The 13307-nt window shown below is 40.4% G+C and overlaps 1 protein-coding gene across 4 annotated transcripts in view; it reads left to right on the top strand.

Moving 5' to 3' along the window:
* Positions 1-7088, top strand: part of RAB3GAP1 (RAB3 GTPase activating protein catalytic subunit 1) — a 113828-nt gene extending 106740 nt beyond the window's left edge. For 2 of the 4 annotated variants that reach the window (XM_032354076.1, XM_032354078.1), the window contains 3 exons: positions 1329-1431; positions 4382-4402; positions 5268-7088. In XM_032354076.1, the coding sequence (XP_032209967.1) occupies positions 1329-1431; positions 4382-4402; positions 5268-5504 (361 nt within the window). In that variant the 3' untranslated portion in view covers positions 5505-7088. Of the gene's footprint in view, positions 1-131; positions 683-1328; positions 1432-4381; positions 4403-5267 lie in introns of those variants that run through there. The other 2 variants (XM_032354077.1, XM_032354079.1) reach the window with 2 other exon arrangements.
* Positions 7089-13307: the final 6219 nt, after the last annotated feature.

Raw genomic sequence — 13307 nt, 5'->3', positions numbered from 1 at the left:
AGTCCCTTTCCATTTTTGCCTGTGGTACTTGAAAGAACAATATTATTTTAATTGTGATAAAGTGTTTCCAAATTTGTTATTTCAACAACTTGAATTTATCATAACTTTAAATTCTTCATCACCCTTTTCAGAAATGAAGTGGCATTATTGATGCTAACTAATGAAGATAATATGATCAAGGCATGTGCTATAGCTCTTAACAAGTTTTTATTAGAATTTTAATCTTGTGTTGAGAGTAGTTTTTTCCTAGCCTTCTTTGCTCTTGAAAACTCCTTCCTTTTTAAATGAGAAGAATAAGCACTAATCAAGGGAATTGTTTCTAAAATAGCAGTATGAATTAGTGGTGCAAGAATGGTGCCTTCGATGCTGATAGCTCCACATACGTTCTCTGTGACTTGGAGGTGTAGTGTTTCCAGCACATAGTGGCACAGTTGAGGCTTTGCCAAGCAAAATGTGTATTCTAAGCACATATGCATGCAGGCATACATATACACCCACTTTAAAAGAACAAAAATGAGAGATATGGATGATTGCTTTGCTGTATATGTATGAATTGGTTTCTGTTGTCCAAAAATACTGTTTGTTTTGTTTTTAAGATTATATTTATTCACTTACTTTAGAGAGAGCAGGTGTGAATGGGGGGCGGGACTGAGGCAAAGAATCTCAAGCAGTCTCCATACACAGGGTGGAGTCCAGTGTGGGGCTCGATCTCATGACCCTGAGATCATGACCTGAGCTGAAATCAAGAGGCAGATGCTTAACTGAGCCACTCAGGCACCCCCTCCAAAATATTGTATTAATCTTTTATTTACTGTAGTATTTTCTAAGCTTCTAGTCTCAAAGAAATAGAGTCTGTATTTCTTTTTACCCTTTTACAGAGGTTTTGTTTAGCTTTGTTTTTTAGATTTATTTACTTATTTGAGAGAGAGAGTGGAGCGAGAGTAGTGTAGGGGCAGAGAGAGAATATCGAAGCAGATTCCCACTGAATGCAGACTCCGACACAGAGCTTGATCTCACGACCCTAAAGTCATGACTTGAGCTGAAATCAGAAGTCTGACGCTTAATCATCTGAGCCACCCAGCCACCCCCAGAGATGAGTTTTAAAAAATTTTATGAAAACAGTTGAAAGGCAGTAAGATTGTCACTTGAGTCTACTTTATTTCTAAATGTCCCTTATAAAAGTTCCACTTTAAAAAGTTCCGCTCTAGCCTTGGTAGGTTTAGCCAGTATCACTTTGAGAGTTTGTCTACAAAATTAATTTGGGAGGACTGACAGTGTGAACTGAGCAGCAGCTTGCTTTCTGTGCTTTCATTACCTCTTTCCCCTAGGTTTGTGAGTTGCCTTTTGGAGCAGCCTGAAGTGTTAGTCGTGGGTGCAGGAAGAGGACATGCTGGCAAAATCATTCACAAGCTGTTTGTGAATGCTCAGAGGGTATGTGAATTTCCTTATTGACTGATCATGATCTCTCCAGACCTCTACTCAGTAAGATGCTGTTTTGATTCCCTCACTTGGCTGATTATGCAGCTGTTGAGTGTATGTCTAGGCGTTGGGTTTGAACATCAAAAAAAAAAAAAAAAACAAAAAAAAACTCTCAACAGTGATTTTTGAGTCTTTGAAATCCATTTGCTTTCTTACATGTTTAAGTAATATAATAAGTATATTTTAGGATATAAATTTCCAAAGTTAGAAGGTTCTGAAATCCATTGTTACAGAATCTAATAGGGACTCAGTTAGCAGTGACCACCAGTGCTGTGTGATAGGAAAAAATGTTGACTACTTTCAGTTTAGAATAGAGTTCAGTTTTACAAATTTTAAACTCCATGTACTGCAAATGGATTCATAATTTCACTTGTGAGGTTAGTATATCTGTTTTTGTCATGGTGAATTGATCTAAGGAAGAGCAAGATTTCAGACGTTTAGGACTATGGAAACAGGCTTTAGCAAAAAAGCAAGCCCAGGTTGACAAATTATCTTTGCTATTACCTCTACTACTGTAAGTAAAGGTTCAAACTTTCTAACATTCTGAAATTCTTAAAATTTGAATTTTTATGAAGGTGATGCTCATCACACTTTGTATGGGTGCTCTCTGTACTGATCTTGTTTACTGGTTAAGAAGATTTTCATGTTAGGGCTCATTATTATGAAAGATTGTGATAAAAATATTATAGAGTATACTACACATAGTCTCTGACTTAAGATGATTTGACTTAGGATTTTCAACTTTATGATGGAGAAAAAGATATGTACTCAGTAGAAATCATACTTTGAATTTGGGATTTTATTCTTTTTCTGAGCTAGTGGTGTATGCAGCATAATCCTCTCATGATGCTGGGCAGGGACAGTGGCAGATCCCTATCAGCTATGAGATCCCGAGGGCAGACAGCCAACATACTTTATGACTACTTGACCCAGACACTGTTCTATTTCTCACTGTCAGCACGATATTAATAAATTGTATGAGATAGCCAATACTTGATTAGAAAATGAGCTTTATGTCAGATGATTCGGCCCAACTGTAGGCTTCAGTGAGTGTTCTGAGCTCAGAAGTAAGTAAAAGTAAGTAAAGTAAGCTAGGCTGAGCTATGATGTTTGGTAGGTGAGGTGTAGTAAATATATTTTTGACTTAGGATATTTTCAACTTAGAATGGGTTTATTGGCATGTAACACAATTGTAAGTCAAGGAAGATACATAAGTACAAGGGTGCCCTTTACCTGGAACTGTGATGACTCTAGAATGACCCACTTTTGAAAGTATAATTCTCAGAATCAAATAAGAATTTTCATGGGTTTACATACAAAATAAAAACTGTATAATCTCCTTTGAATCTGTCTGGAGTGTATCTAGTTAATATATTCAGTTTCATAGTCAAATGTACTGACCTGAATTTTTAGCAAGAATTGAAACCTGCAATTGTTTATGGGATTGTTCCCCAACTTTAAGAATTTCAAGTTAAAAACCAAGTATTTTATTTCCTTATAAATTAGAGTTCTAGAAAACAGTAGATGCTCACTTTGATTTGTTTTTGTCTTTGGCATGAAATCAGGAGCTAAGTTTGTTTTTTGCATCCTTTATCTTTTAGTAGCTTACTAGCCGAAAGTTAACAACCCCATTTCCTTGTCACCACCAATATGAATTTTCCTCCTGTTGCCGGTATTCTTTCCTCTGTCCTTACTGTAAGAAGCTTGTGTGTTAAGAGGACCTGAAATCTAAGGCATTTTTATTTTTATTTTTTTAAAGATTTTAGGCATTTTTATTTTTAATGCTGAGACTATTACTTGCTGTAAATATTTAAGCAAAATTATTTTTCCCAGAGTGGCAATAATTTCCCCCTCCAACCCTCCCCCCCAGTAATATCAGTAAAGGCTCATTGTAAAACATAGGATAATACAAAAAATTATAAAGGAAAATTTAATCACATTAATCTCACTACCCTCTGATGATCACCATCAGTATTTGACATGCAGTATATGTAAATATATGTATATTTTACAAAAATAGGATTATATTCTGTGATTTACTATGTTATTCTTGTTTTCTTCTTAGTTATCTTGTTACATTAATAAATACAGGAGTGTGTCATCTTTTCAGTGGCCTTGTATAGCTAATACACATTAAGGGATGAAATTGCACATTTTTCCTGCATTATGTAATTATAAAAGATTTCAGACTTTCAAACCTTGTAGGGAATGTTTTTAGGTAATTGGTAGACTTTAATCCATGTAACAAGCACCTGGTTGGTACGTTTTTTAACTCAGACCTTAAATATCTGCATGATGTAAACAATTAAAGTTTATTTATGTAACTTTTCATAATTAACTGACACTTTATATCAATTTTACTGATTTTTTATTTTACTTATTTACTTATTTACTATTTTTACTTATTTACTTATTTACTATTTTTTATTTACTTATTTTTATTTTATTTTATATCAATTTTCACTTTATTAGAAGGTAAAGAAATTTTAGTGAGAATTTTGTATAGCATACAGCAGTTTTGCATATTTAGAACTCTTTGCTTAAAATTACACATTTTAATAAACTTCATCATGATTACATGTGTCAGTGGTGTATTCCACTGGAATTCAGCAAATAAACTACAGATTGGATTTGCTTCAGTTTTATCAGTTTTGCCCATTAAATGACTGTACATTGCCTGTTGAACCATCAGATGCATGAGAAGTAGGATATGTCTGCTCAATTTAACAGCTAGGTGTGTTTTATGTGGTGTGTGTTTGTCTTGATATTCTTTTGATAGGATCCTGTTCCTTAATGTAGTGCATGCTGTCTTTGAAATGATCTTGAAATCTCGTCTAGTTCTTTTTAAACCATCTTGCTTGTTTCCTTTTCATCACTGTTTCTTTTCTCACCTTTTCTCAAGCTGACTGAATCTTCTGATGAGGTAACAAAATAGCCTTTGTCCCTCATAGTTCCTTGTTCCTTCCCATCCCTCTAACTTCATAAGGTCATTAAGACTAACCACCTCTTTAACAGTCTGGATTTGGCACACTTTTCATGCTGATGTTTAGTATAACATGATTTCATATTTCCATTGCCAAGACAGTACTTTATTTTTTTTCAATCAATGGTATTGTGAAAGGAATCTAGTAATCAGAGAAATGAAAGAAGTATAGTGATCAACGGTAAAATGAAGGCTCTAGTTGAATGTTTTTTATGCAGTTTTATTGCAAAAAATAGATGCCTTTAATATTGAAAACATGTCTTTTGTGGCCATTGCTACATTACATGGACTTCTATCATTTCTGTATCACCTTAGCCACTCAGCAAACAAAACCAGTGTCCCCAGTTTTAATATGGCAAATGAACTTTAAAAAGAAACGAAAGAGTGGTGATAAAAAACATCTCTCCAGACTCTGGGGGAGAAGCAGCTCCTTACTGGACTAAGGACATTAGACTTGAACTTGGGTTGTTGCTAGAAGAAATCTGTAGAAACCACTGCTACATTTTCCCTCTTTTTCAGATGTTGGAATATGGCCCTCACTTTTCAAAGCAGATTGCCTAGCAGTCATTATCTCTTTTGTCTCTGTCACCAATTTATGTGTAATCTCTGGCTGCTCATGCAGTGTTTCAAGCTTCTTGCTTTTTCCGTGTTGGTTTCTGAGTAATCATAACATGGCTGACTGCATTACCGAGTAATGTAGAACATTTTAAAAATATATTTGTCATGTTTATTCATCTGTCCTTCAAAATGGTCTAAGTTTTAGCATTGGACTTGCTCTTGAATTTAGCATTTGATTCTGTTCAAGGCTGCAGCCATGGCTCCACCAGAGGAGGAACTGAAGAGAATGGGCTCTCCAGAAGAGAGAAGGCAGAACTCTGTGTCAGACTTCCCACCTCCTGCTGGCCGGGAACTCATTTTGCGCACCACTGTGCCACGCCCGGCTCCGTACTCCCGAGCTCTGCCTCAGCGCATGTACAGTGTTCTCACCAAAGAGGATTTCAGACTTGCAGGTGCCTTTTCATCAGATACTTCCTTCTTCTAATTCTTCTAGAGCCACCTCATTTATGGCTTCAGAGACCATGCTGACCCCTTCTGAGGGAAGAAGGTTGTGCCAGTCAGAACTCGAGAGGCCATGAAGAGGACCTGTCTAGTCCAGTGATCAGGAATCATACCAGCATTTGAAAGACTTTCCAGCACCATGCTTGAGCTCTGTTGTATCTTGGTTGGGTTAGAGAGAATGGGCTTGAGCTGTTGAAAGATTTGTTCCCCAAATCTTTGAAAATCTTGAAAAACATGTGACCTGGTCAGTGTTTGACCAGGAGTCAGGGGTAGGTTGTAGGGAGATGTGCAGGGACCAGAAAAACAGCAGGAGCTCTCTGTACTCACTCCAGTGGGATCTTGCTCATTTATTCTTTCCTGTGACTATCCCTTAGGCTATGGCCTTGCATTCATAGTCTGTGTAAACACACTTGTTGCATTTGTTAGTATCAGGTATACAAAACAGAGTATCTGTTAATTGAGATTTCTGGATATTTTGGTGGTATCTTCTCTTCCCAGAATCTGTGTTTTTGAAATACTAAATGACATTCTGTTTATTCAATCATCTAGTGGCCATCTTGCTTGTACTAATTAACTTTTGATTAGTATTTTGAATATTCTAGGAGAAAACTTGGAATTTCATATAGTTTATGTGTTTTTCCATGTAACTATGATCTAAGTGTAAACTATATATTAAATGTCACTGCAAATTAGTTTTGTATTTTATCTCGTAAGTTTTGTTTCTCTTGTTTTGTTTTTGGTTGCCTGTAAGATATCAACCTACAAACTTCTCTTCTGCTGTACAGCATGCATTTCCTTTTTTGTGATTGCTGGCTAGATACTATATTTAATGGAGTAGCGATGAGCACATGCTACAAATATAGCTTTTGGAACATAGAGATTATCATGCACTTAGTATAATTTGGTGTGTGTGTTAATGTAGTGAATACAAGATTATTTCAGTGAACTATTTTGCTTTGTGTCTTAGTTAAAACGAAAATAATTGATGTGGATATATAGCACCCAGCGTAAGGATAATAGCAGCATATTTCTAGTTATGTGGTGATCAAGATTATTAAGTCTGTGTTGCTGTATGGCCTCTGTTCAGTAATCTGAAATCTATTTTTAAGTCTAAAATTCTCATTTTAATCCAAAGCAAAAAATGGTTATACTGAAGCATAGACCTTGCTATGTAATTTAAAGAATTAATAGAGCTGTGTAAAACCCTATTATATTATTTTTGTAAAAAAACAAGAACAACTGTGTGTGTACATATATATGCATATATGTACATATATATGTATATAAGTATATATGAAGTAGGGGAGGCCCTGGTTGGTGACCTCCCAGCCTTCACAGTGCTTTTCTCTGAGATGCTGAACTTGATTGCTGCTGGCAAACCGTGCAGATGCAGGCTTGAGTACTGAGTGCTGTACCAGGTAGAAAATGTATCTTTCAAGGACAGGATTTGTTTGCTTTCCAATGAGGAAGTTAATAGCAAAGAAACGTTTTTCAAAGAGAAGTTGAATTTAAAATGGTACTGTGAATCTAATAAAGAGGAAAGTCTTGCTTTCTCTGACTTCTTCTCTCTCCTCTGTCACTTTAGTCTTATTTCAGTTAGTTTAATGCTGTCTCATGTCTTCTAAATGTTTGCAGCCTGCTGAGTCTGGCAGGGGTCTCAAGTACACTGTTGGTGCCTTCTTTCTTAGTGGCAGTTACCCCAGTTTACTTTTATTATAGTTATGTGTTGGTTTATTTCATAGATATTTTTAAGTACCTATTTTATATCAGGTGCTGTGCTAGGCAGTAAAGATGAAATAGACACCAGAACACTCCTTCCTTTTCAGTGACCTTTCTTTCTGTCATGTAGGGAGGGTTCATGTTACATTGCAATAAAATGGAGAGTACAGTCAACTCATCTGAATGAATTGGAAGTCCAGCATTTATTGTATAAATGCATTCATTCATTCACCGGCAACAGAGAGTAATACATGCAATATTAGTGAAGAGAGTAATGTGTGTAATAATAAGGTGTGATGAGAGAGGTTTTTCACTCAGGCTTTAGGGATAAGGGAAATCTGTTTTAGAGGTAATTTCTAGATTGAGACCAGAAGATGAGTAGGAGCTGATAAAGAGTTGGGGAAGTATGGTAAGTTGCTGTTAAAGACTACGTCCTGTACATTTGCTGATAATTTATTGTGCTTTTGCTGCTGCTCCCATGAAGTGGAGTTTACTTTGTATATTTGGACATTACTTGTCTTCCAGTCTGGACTTAACCATATCTCTTCAGTCACTGGAGTATTAGCAAGTGTGACACAGGCGGAGACTTGAAAAGTACTTGGAACTTGGGGCTTGCCTCTCTTCCTCTGGGAATCCTGAGATATGTGGAGAAGCCTTATGGAGGAAGAGAGAGTTGGGTGGTTTGTTACATAGCAAAAGAGATTGGCTGCAGGGCATGGGAAGAGTGTTACAGGTAGAGAACAAATAGGCAGAAACTCAGAGACACAAGAAAACAAATCTTTGGAGATAGGCCAGCCTTTTAGTTTGCTGGGAGTGAAAAGAGACAAGAAATGGAGCTGGTTAGGTAACCTGACATGAGATCAAGAAATTCTGTGTGAAGCAGAACCACAGGTTTGGGTTTTATCTTCAGGGCAGTAGTGAGTCATTGAGGAGTCTTGTTTTTGTTTTTAAAGATTTATTTATTTTTAGGGAGAGCATATAAGAGAGTGGGGCGGGGGGGCAGGGTAAAGGGGGAGAGTCTTTTTTTTTTTTTTTTTAAGATTTTATTTATTTATTTGACAGAGAGAGATTACAAGCAGGCAGAGAGGCTGGCAGAGAGAGAGAGAGGAGGAAGCAGACTCCCTGCTGAGCAGAGAGCCCGATGCGGGACTCGATCCCAGGACCCTGAGATCATGACCCGAGCCGAAGGCAGCGGCTTAACCCACTGAGCCACCCAGGCGCCCAAGGGGGAGAGTCTTAAGCAGACTCTGCTCTGAGCAGAGAGCCCAACCCAGGGCTCAGTCCCATGACCCTGAGATTACAACTAGAGCTGAAACCGAGACAGTTGCTTAATTGACCTCACCACCCAGGTGCCCCAGTCATTGAAGAGTTTTAATCAAGGGAGTGACATGGTTGGTTTCAGACCACACTGTAGCAGGACAAATGGATTGGAGAAGCTAAGAAAGTGTATACACATCCTGGATCTTGTACTAAATTGGAAAGTCACAGTTACATCCGTGGTTCTTTTTGTTGTTGTTGTTTTATTTTTTGTTTTTTAAATCTTCCTCTGTGCTTTGTAATGTGCTATATAAAGAGCCTGACAAATGCTTGTGGAACCAACTAAATGTCCTCACTCTGGGATCCTCCCACACCTATAAATTCCTGTAGCACCATAGTAATTCACATTTTCTAAGCATTTCTAACCATTTCTATTTGTATTTTATTCATTTGTCCAGCAGATGTTTATTGAGTGCCAACTATATGCCAGGTGCTTACTGTCCTGGGAATGGGAATACAGCAGTGAACAGGACAGATAAAAGACCCCATAAATATTGCTTTCAGAGACACCAAGTACAAACAAATTATCTAAAATGAGCCATTCAGTGTTTTTTTTAGACAGGTGATAAGGGAACGTCTGTGAGATGGTGACATTTGAGCAGAGACCTGAAGGAAGTGGGCAAACCAATCTTGTGAGAGTCTGGGAAATGATTCCAGACAGGGAATAGCAAATGTAAAGCCCTGGATTGCGGAGTCTCAGAGATGGGGTGAGGTAATGTTTTTATTTTAAACTACATTTGTTTCACAGCAAAATAACAAAACACCCAAGTGATTAAGTGAGTTTGGGGTCTCAGGGAAAGGTTAGAACTTGTGCAGTAAATTGAGAAATTTAAATATAGATATGTACTTAAGCACAGACAGTAGGAAAGCGCTGTGGAGTGAATGCAGCAGGAAGAGAAGGTCTGGAGATTGAACCAGAGATCGGGAAGAAGAGGAGGACTGCCACAGGAGGCTAAGGAGGAGCAAGTGCTGAGGTGGAAAGAGAACGGTAAGTGTGATGATGTTTCAGAAGCTCGGAAGGAAAATATTTGAAGGAGGTGGGAGGTGATCAACTGTGTCAGATGCCATTGAGACGTCAAATAAGACAAGAACTCAGGATGGATTGTTGCATACCTGTGGGTGCAGAGTAGCAACTGCACACAGAAAGGTAATACAGTTCTTACTGGGAAAGAGAGAAGTATACTGGCCAGAGGGAGGCTGGGTGCATTTAACACCTCTACTCAAGCCAGATGGGGTTGTGGTTGTTGTCGTGCACTGTTCATTGCCGGGAACTTGAGGGCAGGGGGCTTCTAGGTGGTGTGTAAGTAGGGTGTGGTAGAGGCCAAGAGCATGAAGCCACTGTTTCAAGCCAACCATACCCCTCTTCCCTGCCCCACTCCTGCCTTCTCACTTCTGGCACACAGGGTAATGGATAGGGCTTGGCACTCCACAAACAATGAATGGATGAATGCCTCTTGATGATGAGAGAGGCCCCACTGTAGTGTTTGAATCTTCTGGACTCTAGTTTTTTGCATTGGGCACCACGAAGCGAGAGTATTTCAGAACATGAGGTTCTGGAAGCCAGAGGCCTGTTGCCAGCGTTTCTCCACCTCTGAGAAGTGGGGCATGGCCTCAGCCTCTATAAATGGGCTTGACTAATTCTTAAAATATAGAATAAAGCTCGTTCATCTTAGCATGCCTTCTTTGCCAGCAGTTTCCCCCTGGCGGCTTGTGATGTCTGATGGGTGGTCGTGGGTAAATCTCCCTCAAGTGAACAGTGTCATCTGTTGTGGAGAGCCTTCCTGGGTGAGCTTACCAGGCAAGGAAGATGGCTGAACAGAAGGCCCCTACTTGGCCCCTAGTCATGTGAGCCAGTCTCTGATTCGTCTGTGGGCATCACTCCTCATGTCCCCTCTGTGTGGCCCTCCTTGGCTGTGGGGTCCTCTGACGGTTCTTGGCAGAGACCTCAATGTCACCACAAAGACACACATACCCCTGAGGCTTTCCAACTGGATGAGCCTTTCTTTTCCTTCCTTCCTTCCTTCCTTTCTTTCTTTCTTTCTTTTTTTTTTTTTTTTAAAGATTTTATTTATTTGACAGAGATCACAAGTAGGCAGAGAGGCAGGTAGAGGCGGGGTGGAAGCAGGCTCCCTGCTGAGCAGAGAGCCTGATGCAGGACTTGATCAAGACCCTGGGATTATGACCTGAGCCGAAGGCAGAGGCTTTAACCCACTGAACCACCCAGGAGCCCGTGGATGTGCCTTTCTAAGAAAACTACGTTTTTTCCCTCTCTGGTTGATAAACAGCTGGATTTTTTTCCCCAGGTAAAACCGTGATGGACTGTCCTTTGTTTAAGTTTGCAGATTGGTCTTCATCTTGTCCCAGAATAAGGCAGATGAATAGCCTGAGGGAGACCTGTGCATGCTGGGCTGGCTCATGCTGGAGAAACTGCTGGTTGGGTTCAAAGCTGGTGAGATGGTGATCTATGGTACCTAAGCTTGTGATAAAAAGTATTCCCCAGGGAAGAAAATGAGAATGAGTCACTGTATTTGTTTACTGAGGCTTCTGTAACAGCGTACCACAGACTGGGCACTTAAAACAGCAGAAATTTATTCTTTCACAGTTCTGGAGGCTACAGGTGTGAAATCAAGGTATTGGCAGGCCCATGCTCCCTCTGAAACCTGTCGGGGAGAATCCTTCCCTGCCTTTTTCTGGCTTCAGTTGGCTGCCGGAAGTCCTTGCTATTCTTGGCTTGCAAGGACAGAACTAGAGTCTATACCTCTGTTGTCACGTGGCCTTCTCTTCTGTGTGTCTGTGTCTTTTTTGTTCCTGTGCCACTGGCTGGCATGACCTCATCTGAACTCTTATATCCACAATGACTGTGCTTCAAACAGCGCTTTCTGAGGTACTAGGTGTTTAGGACATCAACGTGTCTTTCTTTTTTGAAAGGGAACAGGGATCATAATTCAAGCCACCTGATTGGACGGATGCCCATCTAGTTGGTGGCAGGCCAACTAGGCATGATGTGTAAAAGCATGGGCCCACTTCTGGATAGAGAAGTTTCGTTCTCTGCCTTCCTTAATCCTGGGCTGGTACCTAATGCCTTCCTCAGCCAAAGTGGGGACAAAAATAAGTATCTGACACATTGTAACAAAATTAAATAAGTAAGATACTAACTAATTAACTAAGATACTAACTGAAATGCCCATAGTATAGATAGTTGTTTAATAAAGACAAACTGTTCTTAGGAACTGTACTGGAAAGTGGTACAGCTGTGGGCAAATGAATGGTTAGCCATTGTTTAACTTGAGGAATACACCCACCCAGCCAGTGTTCTAGAGATGGCAGCCCGGATAGCCCCATCAAGAGAAGAGTGACTGAAATTGCCTACCATCTCATCAAATGAACTGATTTCTTTTGATCCCTTTTCTGCTCCTTGGGTCACAGCCTCCCTGGAGGAAGCCGTATTTAACAGCCAAATAGACTTGGTCAAGTCAGAGGACTGGGGTGGGAAGTTGGGAAGAGTCGAGGCACGTTCCAGACTGAGGGGCTTATCTGGAGAGTCCTGCAGACACGGTGTTGGTGTTGGTGTGGCCAGGGCGAATAGTGAGAGGAAAGAGAGGCAAGGTAGTAGCAGAGGAAGTGGTGGTGGGTTCCAGAGTCTTCCTTCCCTCTGTAAGAACTGGGACCTTGTCAAGTGATCGTGGAGGAGCTGGAAAGGTTTTCAGTAGAGAGAGAGAGGAGCATTTGACTCAGACTCTTAGGAGCCACAGTGATCCCTGCAAGGGATGGCCATGGCCTTGATAGTTAAAGTGGTGGTGATGGGATGAGACATTTAGCAGGTGACACTGGCAGGACTTGAAGTGCAGGAGGCGGTTAGTGAAGGCTGATGTGTTCTGTATGGCTCTGACCTGAGGGGCCAGCTGCTCTGTCACGAGAGGCAGTGCCTGGCTCGGATTTGTGGTACGTCATTAGCCTAAGCACAGCCACTTGCCACGGAAGCAGCCCCCGGCAAGAGGACTGCTCTGTCCCCAATCTAGTGAGACCTGCACCCTTTTTGTTACAGGACCCATGGAAGAAGGATGTCTATGGGGAAGTGCCCGTTACATACAGCATCCAGGAATCCTCAGTCTTACTCGCTTGCTAATGACAGGGAAGGAGAACGAGCGCCGGTGTTGCTCACCTTTCCTTAAGCAGCCTCTCTGCACACACATGGGCTTCTGTTGAGCATTTGTCAGGAATGTGACATTGGCTCCCTCCAGGGACTAGTCAGACCTGACTAACAAGTGATGGGACACAGATCAAAACTTTTCTTAAGTTCTTCAGCCATTTGACAGTTTGAGTAAATAATGACTTCTTGGTGCTATTTATTCACATTCTTCTTTCTCAGCTCTATTTTTGGCCCAGAACACTCTTTATTTTTGTCCCCGTTACATAATGAGGGAACTGCATTCTTAGTAACCCACTGTCACTCCTGTGTTATCTTGCCTACAGGAAAAAAGGAAATATTTTTGGAGTGTGAATTTCCCAAACGTTCTCAACTATTCTGGGCCTGAAGGCATAACGTCATGGAGGGAGGACTCCATTGGGGGGAGGCCAGTGTTTCTTGGTTGAGGCCGAACCTGGTCCTTGCAAACTGGCGGGAAACTTCCTGGTGCCCTGCCCTCCCTGGCCAAATGGCAAGAGCTCCTCTCTGCACAGAGTTTTACATTTTCGGCAGCTGATACTCTTAAGGGCTGTTTTTCATTTCTGTTGCTTCAGAATATTCAAA

Source organism: Mustela erminea, chromosome 8 (genome assembly GCF_009829155.1).
Source record: "Mustela erminea isolate mMusErm1 chromosome 8, mMusErm1.Pri, whole genome shotgun sequence".
In the NCBI taxonomy this organism is placed as follows: domain Eukaryota; kingdom Metazoa; phylum Chordata; class Mammalia; order Carnivora; family Mustelidae; genus Mustela; species Mustela erminea.
This window is presented reverse-complemented; position numbering and strand designations above follow the sequence as displayed.